This window comes from Aythya marila (assembly GCF_965140915.1).
Source record: "Aythya marila genome assembly, chromosome: 1".
Lineage (NCBI taxonomy): Eukaryota > Metazoa > Chordata > Aves > Anseriformes > Anatidae > Aythya > Aythya marila.
Window position 1 is genome coordinate 20,056,411 of NC_139042.1, and position 16,106 is coordinate 20,072,516.

Here is a 16,106-nt window from a genome sequence, read left to right on the forward strand (position 1 = left end):
TGTTGTTCAAATCTGGCCTTGTAATTGTACTTGCATACAAAGATCACCCCTAAGCGGTAAGCAATGTTGGTGCCTGCAGTGCTTATGCTTCACAATTCCCTTGAATCCAGAATCTTATAATTGAACTTTACTGGAATCATCAGTTGCCAGTCATTTTGTATTTAGAACGTAAATGTGGAACAAATTGGAACAGTGACTATTTTAAGAAAGAAAAATATGATGAGAAAGTTTTATTTAAAGTAATGGAAAATATGCTGAAGAACATACCAGCTGACAACAGCAAATAATCCCAACGTTTAAGAATGCTGCTCGAAAGGAATGGAGTGCCTCAGGGATATGCCCTTTAGCCTTGATTATTTTTAATGTAAGACAACATAAGCTAAAAATCAACAGTGATACATATTTGAATAGCAACCACACTTCCTTAATGTATGGAGTAGAGCTAAAACAAAAACAAACAAAACAACAATAACAAACACCTGCTCAAAACTTTGGGTGATCCTAAATGTGTTCCTCATTGTTTCCATGATTCAGCTCATAATTCAGCACACACTTCTGGTTACCATTCAACTCATACATATTCAGGCTGCATTTACACAAGAGATTCCAATCATGGAGGATCTCTGTGCCCAGTATAAAGAGGTGCATCTTAAATGCTCACCCAGGTTTAAAACTCTCCTCTCTCTGCAAGCAGAAACACTCATTCACAATTCATTCACTGAAGTGGGAAGGGTTCCTCTCATGCATCATCGAATACCCTAAGTTGGAAGGGAGCCACAAGGATCATCAAGTCCAACTCGTGGCTCCATACAGGACCACCCAAAAATCAAACTACATATCTGAGAGTACTGTCCAAATACTTCTTGAACTCTGGCAGGCTCAGTGCCATGACCACTGCCCTGGGGAGCCTGTCCCAGTGCCCGAGCACCCTCTGGGTGCAGACCCTTTCCCTAACCCCCAGCCTGACCCTCCCCTGTCCCAGCTCCATGCCGTTCCCTCGGGTCCTGTCGCTGTCCCCAGAGAGCAGAGCTCAGCACCTGCCCCTCCGCTCCCCTCGTGAGGGAGCTGCAGGCCGCCATGAGGCCTCCCCTCAGCCTGCTCTGCTCGGGGCTGAGCAAACCAAGGGACCTCAGTTGTTCCACATACATCTTCCCCTGTAGCCCCTTCACCATCTTTATTTCCCTCCTTTGGATGCCATCTAATAGTTTTATATCCAGTAGGTTTATATATGAATCATCCTCATAAATGTTTTTTTCAGAGAGGTTAATTAAAATCCATGGAATGTGGCTTCAGGGTTTTACAACTGCTTGGACAGCTAGTTCGGGTGCAGTTGATCTCATCTCATTTATACATCTGGAGTGTAGCTAGCTGCATTGGATCTCATCACCTCTTTGCAGGAAGAAACACATATTGTTAGGGCATGATACATTTTACCCCAAGAGAGGCACCTAAAATAGATTTGATGAATTAAGCCCTAGCAGTGCCTGTTTTTCTCTGTTCATTTTGAAGGGTGCACAGGGGATGTCCAGTACTCATTACTAGAGGCAACTACATTTGTTTAGAAGAGTCATACACTTACCAACAGTGCCATGTTTGGCTAAGCTCCAAAGACATGAAAATTCATCATAAGAAACAAGGCCACACACTGTCCTGGGAAATATTCCAATCCCAGAGTGAATCTTTTTCCACTTGTAGGCCTATATTCCTTGAATTCATTTAAATTGTTAATCATTGTTTATATAGCCTTGTAACAAGGACTAGCAAATGCTGCCAATTACTGGCTCTTGTTTGCTATCAGACACAAGGTAGTGAGTCCTTCCAAGGTAATAATTAGCTTGGAGGCCCTGACCATGCTAGAACCTTGTCTCTTCAGGAAAGTCATGAAGTCATGATCCCATCATATTTACCTAAAAGAAGTGTATTTTCCTTCTAAGTTGCTAAAATCCATAGAGATGGGGGGGGGGGGGGGGAGGGGTGTCAGATATTATTTTTAAGCTCAGTAACCATACTTTCACAGCTTATTTCAGACCAAAATAGTTGACAATGTTATTTTCAAGAGAGAATGAACTTTTCAAGTAAGAATCCTGCAGCAATATTACACGTCACACAAAAGTCCTGCATTACTATTAACAGCTTATATCAGATAACACTTGTCCAACAACTGCTGCATCACTCAGTAGGACTCTCATTACATGTATATATGTAAATGACAACAGCGTTATTGTCCCAAGAAAGAAGGCTACCAGAAAGGGCAAAACATACTGAATCTTTGTGCAATTATTTCAGAGTAGTTCTGCTGTTACTGAAGTATGTGGGATGTTTCAGTGCATTACAATGTTCTTTTGTGTCTATTTTCTAGAGGTCAGAAATGTTACAAACCGCCAGCAAAGCCTAGCACATTTTGAGACTTTCCCAAGTGATTGCAGACAAAATAATAGACCTCCCCAAATGACATTTTCATCAATGCGTTTAACCAGTAAGCAGAAGAGAGTTGAGAAAAAAGTGATTTTTAAAATCAAATTGCAACAAATTGCTCCATCATTTTGTAGTCTCTAAATTACAACATAGTGCCACTGAAGTTTTTTTAAAAAATGCTTCATAATTACTAGAAAAACGAGGTGGTTTATGTGCAGCTCCTTCATTCTGGCCAAATAATTTTTCTCTAATAGATTTCTTTTGTATGTAAATGCAGACCTCTAAACAGATACTCTTGTAATTTGTTGCTCTGAATTCAGTTGTCACCTGCTCATTTTCTTCTGATATTATCAGACAACTTTTCTGTATTTTTCCAAGATACTGGTGATTTTCTTTTTTTGTTTCTGGAATGGTAAATTTTATGGAGAAGTATTAGCCTTGGCATTCTTAAGTCAGAAGTACTTTTCTAATATTAAGATGTAATTTGTGCTATTATAAGTTTTCCTGTGCATTTGTCTGGAATGAAATAGCCAGGTGCACTTCAAAGAAGATGGAAAAAAGCTCCTTTTTTTTTTTAATTTTAGGTAATTGTTACTTCATTCTTCTTCATTAAAACCATACTGTTTTGCATATTACGTTTTATTGTGACATAAATGATAGACTAACTTGGGATTCAGTGTAAGGGAGCTGTAGGTATTGACATTAGTCTTACTGGAACAGAATGTGTGTCCTGAGGCAAACAAGTCCCAGGAGCAATAACTCTTGGAAAATGTTTTTTTTGAACTAAGTTACAAAAATTGGGATGATATAACATAACCATTGACCAAGTAATGGACTCAACAGGGGAAAATGGATGCTGTTTTTCAGTCAATTTTTTTTTCATTATAGTTTATTTAGTTTAAATCACTGAAGCTCAGACTTAGAGTATCAAATGAAATGGAAGAATACAAAAGACTGCACCATACAGATAGGAAGCAATTACTGCACCCTTTAATGAAGAAGTTCAGTTTGTGTGATTTACAATAGGATGTTTTCAATTAAATAAAAAAAAAAATGTCCATTACTGTGCAGAAACTGATTGGGGAATATTTAATTAGTCATTAGTATTTTGCATTTTTTGACATTTAGTAATCAGAGTTTATTGCTGAGTACTAATAATTCCTTGTACTTAAGGTATATACAGTTTTTTGGAACATGCTGTGAAACTCAACTGTCCTGTTTGAATGGAGATGTAGTTTTAGGAGACATTACAATTAAAATAATTTTCCAAAACAAAACAGAAATGAGGCATATACTGAGTCTGAGAGTTCAGTCCTTCTGTCTTGTCCTTCTTTGCCTTTGGACCTGCTGGCAAACAACCAAAAGCCACAAGACAGAACACCAAGATCCATAGCTGTGTGCATTATTCTTTCTACATCCTGATCACCCTCCACATTTGTCTGACCTCAAAACAGCAAGCTGCTGGGAGATAAGTGAGTTTGGGTGAGAATTGGCAGCAGGCATTAGTGTGTGCCTGCTGCTCACCTTTCCAGCTCCAATTTGGGAAAGGTTTTGCACCAGCTCATGTCAACAGAAATCCAGCTTCCTCGTAAAGAGAGAATATGGTTTGAAATTCTGTACATTGGACCATAAATAAATAATGATCACTTTTTCCGGTGTAACTAGTGTATGCTCTGGCTATGGTTTACCCTCTTACAATGTCTAGCTGCATTGCTAGTGAATTAGACTGCCTTCAGATTGATAAAATATATACATATATATATATACACACTCCTATTGCCTTTCAAAGGTTAACATGCACTCAAAGAGCAGAGCTGAAAGCAGACTGATGCAGAGAACCATGGCCAGCTAAGCCCACAGAATCCTCTGTAGGCTGCTTTTTGACTCTAGAGATATTAGTTTCTTAGCAGGTTAAAGATTCTCCTTTCCCCCCCTTTTTTTCCCTCTCTTTTTTTTTTTGTTCCTTACCTTTCCTATTCTTCCATGGCTCTGTGGCCTCCGGTCACTGACGAATTTTATTTCTGCTCCTCTTTCACCTTTCTAAAGTCAGACTTGAACTCAAGGGCATGTATACCTGTTAAGACTCCTTTCTTCATGCCAGAGGCATACGAGGGGATTCTTCTTTACTTGACAATGTGAAAAAGCTATTTTCTTTATGTGCCAACAGCATATGTTGCTCTATACCCCATTTTCATAAGCTGTGGCCTGGATAACCTCAGTACTTCTGCATCTTTACAGACTGTAGCATTTTCTTTCCTAACTCCTCCTGTTTCTCTAGGAAATAAACTAGGAATGAGAAGTTACATATATTAATAATCTTAGAAAAAAGATGAGCCTAGTCTTGGAAGTACATATGCACAGGCAGCGTTGCATGGGGCTTACTTTCAGAGTATTGTAGGTTTGCAGGATGAGATCTTTAGTCCCATAACTGGCAACCTTATTGAACTCACTGTAATGGCTTTATTTGGCCTTGGAACAGTTTAGTCAACACACCATTTTTTGTAAATGCTTTCTAACACTGAGGCGTCATGGAGGTCATTTACTGAGAAGTGGGTCCCACAACCATGTACTCAAAAAAGAAGAGTGGGAGACAACCATATCAGGTCATGAGGTTTGATGTTATTATCTTCATGAAACTTCAAGGGAAATAAGAATAACATGCAAATATGACCAGTGCAGAAAGTACCGTTAATCCAGCTCCATCTCTTCTGAGTACCATTTTTTATATCTCTTCTTTTTTCTTCATGTTCTTCAATCTTTTCTCTAACACTATACTTCCCGTGCCTGCTGCTATACATGTATCAATGCCTAGGAGCAAGTGTGAAGCAGCATCTTCAGTCCCATAGACTAAATGACATGAAGAAAGGGGCATTGGATATTTCACTGTTTTCTGACCTCATTAGTATCATAGAATCTTAGAGTGATTAAGGTTGGAAAAGCCCTCCAAGATCACCTGGTCCAGCCATCCCCCTACCACCAATGTCACCCACTAAACCATGTCCCTAAGCACCACGTCCAACCGCTCCTTGAACACCCCCAGGGACGGTGACTCCACCACCTCCCTGAGCAACCCGTCCCAGTGCTTGACTGCTCTTTCTTAGAATAAATGTCTCCTAAATTCCAACCTGAAATTATGTCTTCATTCTTAAATCAAACCTACTATATACTTATTTGACCTTTTTTGCATGAATCCTTTTATTTTAAGTATAGTAAAGCACTATGGAAGGAAGATTGAGCACATTAGAGAAACATAAGTGATGGATTAATAAATGTTATGAATTCTCATAAAAATCAATACTGGCAAGCATTGTGAACAACTTTTAATGAAATTGTGAACTAGCTAGTATTTAGCTTGGGCCCAGCTAGTGTTCTTTCATTGTTTAAAAGAGCTTTCCAACAACAACAACAAAAATCACCATACCAATATCTTATTAATGGTGTAGTAAACATAAATATACATAAATGTAAACATAATGCAATACAAAGTAAATCAAGTCCATTTATTTATGAGATTTTGTTTCTGCTGCATACAAGGGCCCTTTCTTTAATTAAAGATAAGTCAATGCTAGAACACATATGTTCTTCTCTTTTACTGATACAAGAATACATTTAACTCACATGCCTTATACAGTGCTAATTTCTTTACCACACCTTTGACTTTTTAGTGCCAGGTTTACCTTTTACCTTTCACTAAATGTTCTCTGTTTTGTAAAAATGATCAGGATATTTGATATTTTAACCAAAAGGCAAGAGAATTTAGCTGTATGTGTGCACACAGCAGCTGTTGGGTGCACCGCAGTTTCAAAGGCAGCGTCCATTTACCTTTCCAGTCCACTTACACTAACCTTGGACTCTCTTAGGTAGTTGCTGGGAGGAACAGTCCATGAACCTTTATCTAGAGTAACATCCAGGAGTTCTGTCTCTAATGAATTCAGGATACTTACTGACTCATAAGATGTAAGAGACAGAAAAGGGCTAGAAGGAAGGAATTAGCTACTCCCCAGATCCACAAGAGCAAGCTGGTTCCTCTGTCCCACTCTTAAGAGTCAAGCAACCCCACATTGCGTTATGAAGGGCAATGGGGCTCCTGAAGACCACAATATTCTTTCTGCAGTGCTAAAACCAACTCTCTGATACATTATGTTATTTGTAAGATCAAGTATTGGTCCAGGCAACAGCTAGTCCAGAGTACTCCCCACATACAATGTGGGTGTCAAGTCCTTGGCATCAGACGTTGTGTAATCCCACCCCATTCCTCCTGCACTGCACCAGTTGCTAATACACCCCTATCAGCTACCCCAGTACCTAGCAGCTACCCCTAAGTCCTGAATCCCTCTTCCCAAATGAGACACAGGCTGTGACAGATATCTCCTTTGGTACAGCATATTACATAAATTAATCACTCAGATGATAAAGATTCTCACTCCATTCTGTTAAATGCAATTTTTTTGCCTGTAATAAAAATAATAATATATTAAAAAGATGAAGTGATTGGTAACAATATATTCCTTCATCATTTGACTTCAAACACTACAAAAGGACCAGAAACTCCAAGACTGTCCTCTAAGTCTCCCTGCACCTCTTGCATTTGCAAGCAAGCTGAATTCCTGTTTTGCCAAGAATTTTGAGGGATGCATGTTTACTTTTTGCTCAGCCCCCTCTACTCTCTTCCTCCTTTTATTTCCTAGGGAAGAGACCTTGAAACTTTATCAGCCACTGTATGCACACAGTAGTGTATCTGTCTGCTCCCTGACTGATGCAAACCTTATGCACTGCATAGCAACTTCTAGTTTTAAGTAGATCCGCTGGTCACTGAACCAATCTGTGGTCTCCAGACCTTTAAGGACATAGGAAAAGTCCAAACCTGCCCAGCAGTGACAAACTGGCAGTTCTTCAAGGCTGTGACCACTGAAGAATTTACGGTCAAGTCTAAGGACTGATGAAGTCACGGGCTTTGAGATCAAGCAGGGACTAAGAAGGGACGTTCAAAGGCACGGTTCAGCTCAGTCATATAGTTTCCACAATAGGTGCCTGTTTCCCTTTTATTATGTCTGGATTTGAGACACGGAGTCTTTGACATGACAGCTGTATAAAGAAATATGTCTTTATTGTTAGTGAATGTTGCCTTTGTTAAAATCTCACACACATGACTTCCAGAAGAGCTTAAAATCACTGCATGAGCTTCACTGCAGTTTCCATTGCCCAGAAGCCCCAATAAGGTAAATCCTAATAAATTAGCTAACCCCACCCATAGTTAATCTAGAAATAGGACCCTGTTTTCTAATAAACATTAGAAAATTAGGATTGTGATTAATATACCAAATGTAATCCTGCCATGTAATTTAAATTACATGCAACTCATATCATAAATCTGTAACTGCTTCTGGATCCTGTAGGCTTCTTGACAGCATTAAATTTCGTAGAAAGTAAAAAATATTTCTCTGTTGCTTGATTGCTTTTCAAACTCCATGTCTGATATGCTCTTCAAAAATCTGTCCCAGTCTGCCTCCTTCTAATATGCAACAGACCTTAAAAAGAAAAATGCATATCTACATGTAGATTATTTATATATGTGAAATGCTTTACAAAAAACATGAGCAATTTCAATGTTTATAGCATTTCCCTAAAACAAACTAAGGAAACAGTTGTATTCCTGTTATATGCAACTACCTTGTCACAGATTTATGAAAATATACTAAACTTTAAATATTGAAAATACAAGCTTTGATTAATTTTTCATTATACAATGCATAGAAATGTGCATTGAAAAATGCTCCCATGAAACAGACCTCCCATGTAAATCACACGATGAAACACTGAGTTCCCTTTTCATGAAAGTTTAAATCTACAGATCTGAAGCAAGGTCATAGAAAAGTTGTTAAATCACAGACACTGCTTAATAAAGATTACTAATAGAAGGCTGGTGCAGGACAGAGCTGTACTCATGCCCTTGTCCTCAGCATGACCATGGTAGGTGTTTGTGCCATCTCAGAGTCCCGAAGTAACTGCAAAGAAAGGAAGAACTGAAGCAGTTTGAGTAAATGAAAGACAGCTACATCAGTATTGTGTATGAAATTATTTCATGCTTTAGCATGTGATTGGTAGTCAGTGTCCAGACCTACGATGGGATGCATCCTTAGTGTAGGACCTCCTGGGGCACAGTCTTGCTCTCATCCAGGCCGGCAGCCATTCAGTGCACATGAAGAGGCCAACACACACACACAACCCTTGTCCCTAAATTTCAGAAGGTAGACAGCAAGACAGAGAGGCTGGAGAAAACTGTTTTCTGCCTGGTGATGTTGGGTGACCACACAGAGAGAGAGAACAGGGAAGCATGCCTGAGGACTGTGTTACCGATGTAGGCCCTGCTATTCTGTGCTTGTAGAAGGAGGGCACAGAACAGACAAAGTAACCCAAATGTAAAGTAAACTGGGACCACCACAGTGTTCCCATAACTCCGAGAAGCTGAATTTTCTCCTGAGACCTTTATTCCTCCTCACCTGGGCTTTGTTTTCTCATACAGTCAGTCTGAAGGGCTGGAACCTGCCCAGGTTCCCCCTCCTATGAGGTTGTCAGGCCAGTACCTCTCAAGAAGGCCTGAGATTTTTCAAAAAATATATCCAGTGATGTAACTTGCTTGCAAAAAATTCAGGTCAAAACTGAGAAAGGACATTGATAATGTCTGCTGCCTTATTTAAAATGCTTAGGGATTGTATTATCTGAAGGAAAACATAAGGTCCTCTAGTTTATTTTCTCTAGCCTTAATATTGACCTGTTCAATGGGGGCTGCAAAATTCCAGCTGGTGTCACCAGGGAGGGTCCAGACAAAACACAGTTTGTAAGAAGTCTGATACCAGAATCCCAGTGCTTCCAGGTGAAGCAGTTCTTTACTGGATAACTCGAAAGAAGCAATATAATCACTAGATTGTTGCTGAGCTTGGGCTGTCATGATTTTTAATTACTGCTTCTGTCTATTGTGGAAATGGTACCAAAGTCCTGAAGAAACAAGACCTTATCTGTTTGGAAAATAAAATTCACTAATCCTGCACGGCTGGCCCACCGAGGTGATCACTGAGCTAACACGGTACCTTCCTGCCACCTTGTGGCGCAGAGGGGTTTGCGACTTTCCATTATATTGCATAATTTTTCCTTCAAGTTATTTGAGTTTTACGTTTCAAATGCTATCTAGTTAAATAACATGGAGTGAAATCTAGGTCTGACTGATGACAATGTCAAAACTTGTTAATTAAAAGACATCTATGCTGCACTAGTTATATTATTTTACATACCTTATTATGTTACAAATAAAAACAAGTTCAAATGAAACAATGTAAAAATGGGTTTCATTAAAAATAAATAAATAAATAAATAAATTAGTTATAATTAAATAATCTGAAACTATCTGAAATAATACCTTGCATTTGTAATATTACGACGTCAGCATTTGTATTATTATGAATGCCAATATATTTTTCATTTGGGATGCTTTGGTGTAATTTAAGTTACTAGCTACTTTTTCAAGGCTGCCTGAAAAAAAAAAAAAAAAAAAAAAAGAAGCTGCATCTTTTATATGAGTTCAGGCAAGATCCTTGAAGTGCTTGTTCAAAGTTTACTTGCTTTTCAAACTAAAGAAACATATGAGAATGTGCTCCTATCAGATTTCTTGCTCCTGTTTTCAGGCTGGAATCACCAACGCGATCTTTGAGCATGGATGCACCAAGAGGCATTAATATCAAAGCACAAGCAGGCAATATTGAGGCTCTTTCCCAGATGGATATCAAACTACAAAGCAGCGATGGTGTGGTGAGTATAAGCCATTCTGTTTCTGAAGCTGTGGTTCACAATAAATAACTTCAGGCCTTTTATCAGTTATATCAGTTCTGCTAATTGAATTCCTAAGATTCTAGAGGATGGGATATTAAAATCAATGGTGCCAACAAGAAGACATTTATTTGTGGATTGGATTAAACAATAATGCCAATTGATATAATGCTGTATTAGCTTAGAGAAATGTCTTTTAATAAAACTCTGCTGGAGCTCAGCTCTCTGCCAGTTCCCAGGTGCCCAGGCAGCACTGGGGGCTTCTTGGCAGAGCCCCAGCCCCAGGACTGCTGAACAAAGGCACAAAGCTCTGCAGAAACCATTTAGGTTCTTCTTAATCTACCACCTAGGTCTGTTTGTTTCTATGGCACACTTTATTACATCGTTATCTCAAAAAAAAAAAACATTTGTCCTTCTTTCTCCCATGCAGCTTTTGCTCGATGCAGAAACGGTGCGACTGCCTAAGCTGCCTGAGGGTACAAGAGGTGGATCTGGTATTTCTCAGGGGCTGTATGAAATCTGTGTTTGCCCGGATGGCAAGCTTTATTTGTCAGTGGCCGGCGTGGGCTCCACGTGCCAAGAATACAGCCGTGTCTGCCAGTGAAGCACTAGAAAATGTGGCACGCCCTCGCTATTCTCAGTTTTGTAGTATTGCTAACAAGCATTTACTGAAAGTGGAATTTTCAGAATTTTAAAAACAAAGTACTTCTGTTTATGAAACAAATCTGTATCTACAACTCTGGACTACAGGGTGAAAGGGGAAGAAGAGCACAAATGACATTTCAACTTCAGAAGAATGACCTGAGTGAGATGATATGTTCTGGCAGTCACACTTTGAAAACATCCTGATAGAGAGCGTAAGGAAAAATAAAGGGAGTATGTTTTCTTGCTGAACTATTATTCCATCAGATGATTATGTCATTACTAATATTTCTGAGCTCCGTGGTTTTTTTCTCTCACTACATGTAAATACTTACTGCATTAGTGGGTGAAATTAAATTGAGGGAACTACTTGAACTATTTGATAAGACAAATGCATTATTTGGAGAATTAAGACAGTGCCAGCAAATGGTCTATGCAATTTTGTTCTTGCAATAACACAAAATAGGAAAGATGTGCTATTTGTATAAGTCCTGTGTAAAAGGTGTTAATTTGCTAATAGCTTTTTATTTTAATTTGGCAACATAAATGCTGATTTGCGTATTTCTGAGATTCACATAAAAATTAATACAAGAAGTTACAGGAGTTATTTATACCTTATGTGTCTTCAATACTGTTCACTAAAGAGAAGAGAAATATGTTTGTATATTTTATAATAGCAATAGTTTGTTGTACTGCCTGTACTATCACAGTCATTTAAACCCCTTTTTGATTTTAGGACACACTAATCCAACAAGGCAATTTACTCTGCCAGCTCGACCACTAAAAACAAAATAATCCTTAATGTGGCTCCAGATTGTCTGCTACAAGAAACTGTCTGGGCGGTGGGGAAAAAAAAAAATCATTTCCGTCTGCAGCTGTTGACTGATATCTCTTATCCTATCAGAGTGGGACTCCATCACAAATGGAGGGAGTAAAATTACTCTTTATTATTTTTTATGTTAGGACTTTGGATACAAAGTAAATGCTCACCAGAGCTGACAAACCATTTATTGACCTTGTAGAGAAACACAACCACAGACCCATTCCCCTGTACAGTGTTGCACTGAATGCAAATAAATTGTTTGCACACCTCTGGGTAGTAGGATTTGTATTAAATAATCTGTCATTTAAACCTCATCGTCTTTTTGACCCCATTGATGCTGTTTTATATACACTTGTTATTATCACCCAAGTAGGAGCTGCTACCACATTGTGCCTTGGGGTCTATTTACAGAAGGATTTTAAACCATAATCAGTATTAGACCACAGAATGCCTATCCTTCACAGAAAATAATCTTCATCCTTAAGGCAGGAGAATCAGAACAAATGACCAAGATTGTACCGTGTTTTTACACTTGGTATTTCAGCTTTGGTGGACAACTGAAGAAACCAACACTCAGTTAAGATCCCAGATAGCTACAGAAGTCTGAGTTGAAAAAGAGCCCCCATTTAACAGTATCTGTTCTTATTGCAGCAAAGCCCTGGGTAGTCCCTGCCTCGAGGGCTGCCTTTGTAATTTATCCAATGATGCTAATGTACAGTCCTGAAATTACCCTTCATTAGCAGGGTGGAGCTCTTAGCAATTCCTGCAAATTAGAAGAGATTCAATGGGAAAAGTAGGAGAAGTGTGAGAGTTGAGTTTTTGGGTCCCTTCAGGCAAAGGAGGCAATTAAATCCAGGTCTCCCTTAATATTTGGAGACTACTCTGACTGCTAACATCATGCCTAAGGGAGAAGTAGGAAGCCACACATCCTCCATGTCTAAAATTCCTTATTTCTGGCTTTAGACATCTATCTTCAGGAGTGAATCCAGGGCTCTTGGCCCTAAAGAGGGGAATGTATCTCTACTACTGAATAACGCAACTAAACTCTCAGCTGAAACAACCTTTAACAGAAACCTGTTTTCAGCATTAATTTAAGTTAGTTAGGTGGTTCCAGCTCCATGTACAAGTTTTTCCAGGCCAAATTATGGGTAGTCTTAGCTTACATATATTAGATGAAAATTCTATATATTACAATAAAAGACAGCAAATTCCACTGCACGTGCCAGATACCTAAAAACTACTGCTAAAAGAAACTTGGAGTGCTGTAATGTCCAGAAGTAGTGGAACAGCAAAAGAGGGAGTTAATCCTCAGAGAGTTAAGCCACTGTCTAGTTTCAAAGACATCTCATTTTCCTCATACCTACATTTCCTTCAGCAAGGACCACATACCCACTTCTGTTTGGTACCAAACTACTCATCTACCTGATTTAATCTCTACGTTTTAGCCAGAGACTGAAAATAAGTACGTCAGTCACAATCTGCCTATTCTGCTGGCAATGAAAACAGCATTTTTAAGTTACTCATTTTAAGCTTATGTTTTGGAGGCACATTTTCAAACATGAATTGCCACTTAATACAGTCAAAGGGATAACATCCAGGCTTCCCATATTACACAAGAATAACCTAATGCCTAAAATGTTGGGTATTTGCAGGCAAGGTCTGTTGCGACTTCATCCATTGAAGTTGCTCCATCTTAGTTAACATTTACAAAGCTGTGGTGTAGACCTAAGAAAATAGGGTTGCCATTCCCTGGCTAAGTAACACTACTGAGCATTATAGCACCTCAGATAGACATTGCAATTACTGCCTTTCAGTGGAGGTAATCCTTTTTGACTTGCCTAAGTTCACAGGTGAGTTCTGGGTACTACAGAGCTGCCGTGTCCCAGGCTGGGCCATCATCCCAACCACCAGTTTGCCCCTCTTTATTTTTTTTTAAACTTCAGTCTCATTTTCATTATTCTGCAAAACTGATGTTAAAACATAATTGCATTTTTTAAGTTGTGAAGTGAAAAGCCGCAGGATTTTTTAAACCCTGGATAGCATCTTCTTGTCACTGAAGAACATTTCGGGGATTTTTTCTTTTAATTGTGGTTAGTAAAAAAACCGAATTCATGCTAAAATTATCACAGTGTAATCAGCTGATGCTATCATCTGAATTGTTAATGTCAGTGTAGTTCATATATCACTGACTTATCATTTCTGATATCTCCATGTGGCCATCCTTCCATCAACCTTTAATACTTCCACATTATTGTTTCTACTTGAATCAAACTCTAGTAAAGAGTTAAGAGATTAACAGAAAACTATGGCACAGGAAAATGAGAGTATGCACTTCTCTGATTTATTTACAAAAATGTTAAGCAAATGGAGGAAAAAAAGAAACACCCAGCATCATGAACTGTATTTTTCCCCAAAAAAGAACTACGTATGGCAGTTTTTGTAGCTGGTTGGGATTACTATACAGTGGAAAAGTAAAACATCAAAGCAGTAGTAAATACTTACTGATAATTGCCCAAACACTACACTTTGTTTCCATTTCACAGGCCTTTAGTATTTACGTTTGTTTATATAACTTTATGCAAAAGGAAATTGCAAGAATTAACTGAAAACTGAGTTCTTGAATAAACTTTATACATTTTGAAAAATCTGCTTCTCCTTTGTGTTCAAACAAAACTCACCTTAACTGAATGTTTTTATGTTTTAAAATGTGATTGTCTTCCCAAGACTCCAAGAATATGAAATTAATGCTATTTAAAAATAGGACTAAATTTGGTCTAAAGATTTACTTCCCAGCATCAAGACTGTGCTTTGCAATTAGGCTTCACTGGTCATCTAGAATTTCTTTGTCTTCATCAGTAGTTGGTGAGAGAAAGCAAAATATTATGCCAGTGCTACTGAATTAATCACCTGGAAAGCAAACCAATGAAAACATAAAGAGCTTTGGTAAAAAACTCATTGACCAACACCTCCATGTGACAAAAACATGCGTCTTCTCCAAGTGAAAACATCTACTTCGTCTGTCAAGCTTAATTATTCTTGAACTATTATTTCTGGCAGTGTTACACAATGTCAATCCAGCCATCTTCAGACTGTTCAGATCTGGCAATATGAAATCTTAAATTTGGTACTATCTTTTTTTACTTTAATTGTAACAATTACAATAGATTTTATTAAAACCTCTTTTAAAGTAACCCAAGTACCAAATTAATTCAAACCATACACTAATAGCTCTTAAACTAATCTTACTTTTCCAGTCACCACTGTAACTTTATTTTGATGACAATTAAAGCACAAATATTCAAAACCATGTTTCTTTACACAACTATTTTTTCTTTTAGTAGCCTACACAAAAATTTATTTCCTTTTAAAATGTCATTTTTTTTCTCACTAAATGCTGAGGCAAGTGAGCTACTTTTCTCACTAAATGCTGAGGCAAGAAACTCCTTTTCAAATAGGAGCTAGTGCTGTTGAGAGGAAAACTTTTGAAACTTCCACAAGGAGATAACATAGCAACAAACTCAACAAGACTCTACCATGACAGCTGCTTAGATTTAAGCTACTGATTGATGGTTCAGTCAGTTTCCCATAGCAGTTATCCTTGTTAAGCCTCGAAACTGTAATCCTTGAAGACAGGACTGCTATAGCTCCTTTTAGAGACACACATTATAGGTGCATATGGATATATAGCTAGCTGAAAAAACTTTTTCACTCTAGAATTTGTGTAATGTGCGGAATTACTTGTAAAAATTATTTTTGTGGAACCTGAATGCAAACATTTACTTCTACAGACCCTTACTAAGCATCATCACAACATACTGTTCAGTTTCCACGCTGAACTTAGGAACAATACTATGTGTTTCCAAAGCTCCCAGCTGAGCCAAAAGAAAACATGAATTAAGGTGTTTTGTTGTTGTTGTTTTTGTCCCCCTCTAGGGATTAAAATACCCTTATGAAATCCATCTCTATCACGTTTTCCTGATCTCATGAGGCCTCTTTACTTAGGCTGTTACAGAAAGTTAACCAAATGAAAATGGAGATTGCCAATGTAGACACCCACTCTTGCCTGTCTTTCTGTACTCATATGTAAATTCATTTACAGATGGCATCAACACATTAATAGAATAAATTATTTATTCTGTGTCATTCAGGTTTTCTTGCACATCTTGGTTCAGCATTTAAACTTAATTTAGACCATTTAGCTTCCTAAGAACTGAGACCATTTCTTTCTTATAGCATCAGCACCCGATGATATATCCGACATAGTTAACAAAATAGCTTAATAATTTTGCACAGCAATTTTAATGGTTCATAATGTCAATACTGTAACATAAGTTGCTTACAAAACTTAGTTACATACTTTAAAGATTTTCTTCCTCACAATCTCACCTAAAAATGGAATTGTTCA

General features: G+C 38.1%; 1 protein-coding gene across 5 annotated transcripts in view; it reads left to right on the forward strand.

The window, feature by feature from the left end:
- SGCG (sarcoglycan gamma) overlaps window positions 1-15,011 on the forward strand; it is a 140,007-nt gene extending 124,996 nt beyond the window's left edge. For all 5 annotated transcript variants that reach the window (XM_082780437.1, XM_082780438.1, XM_082780435.1 and 2 more), the window contains 2 exons: window positions 10,095-10,218; window positions 10,667-15,011. In XM_082780437.1, the coding sequence (XP_082636563.1) occupies window positions 10,095-10,218; window positions 10,667-10,840 (298 nt within the window). In that variant the 3' untranslated portion in view covers window positions 10,841-15,011. The remainder of the gene's footprint in view (window positions 1-10,094; window positions 10,219-10,666) is intronic.
- The last annotated feature ends 1,095 nt before the right edge of the window (window positions 15,012-16,106 follow it).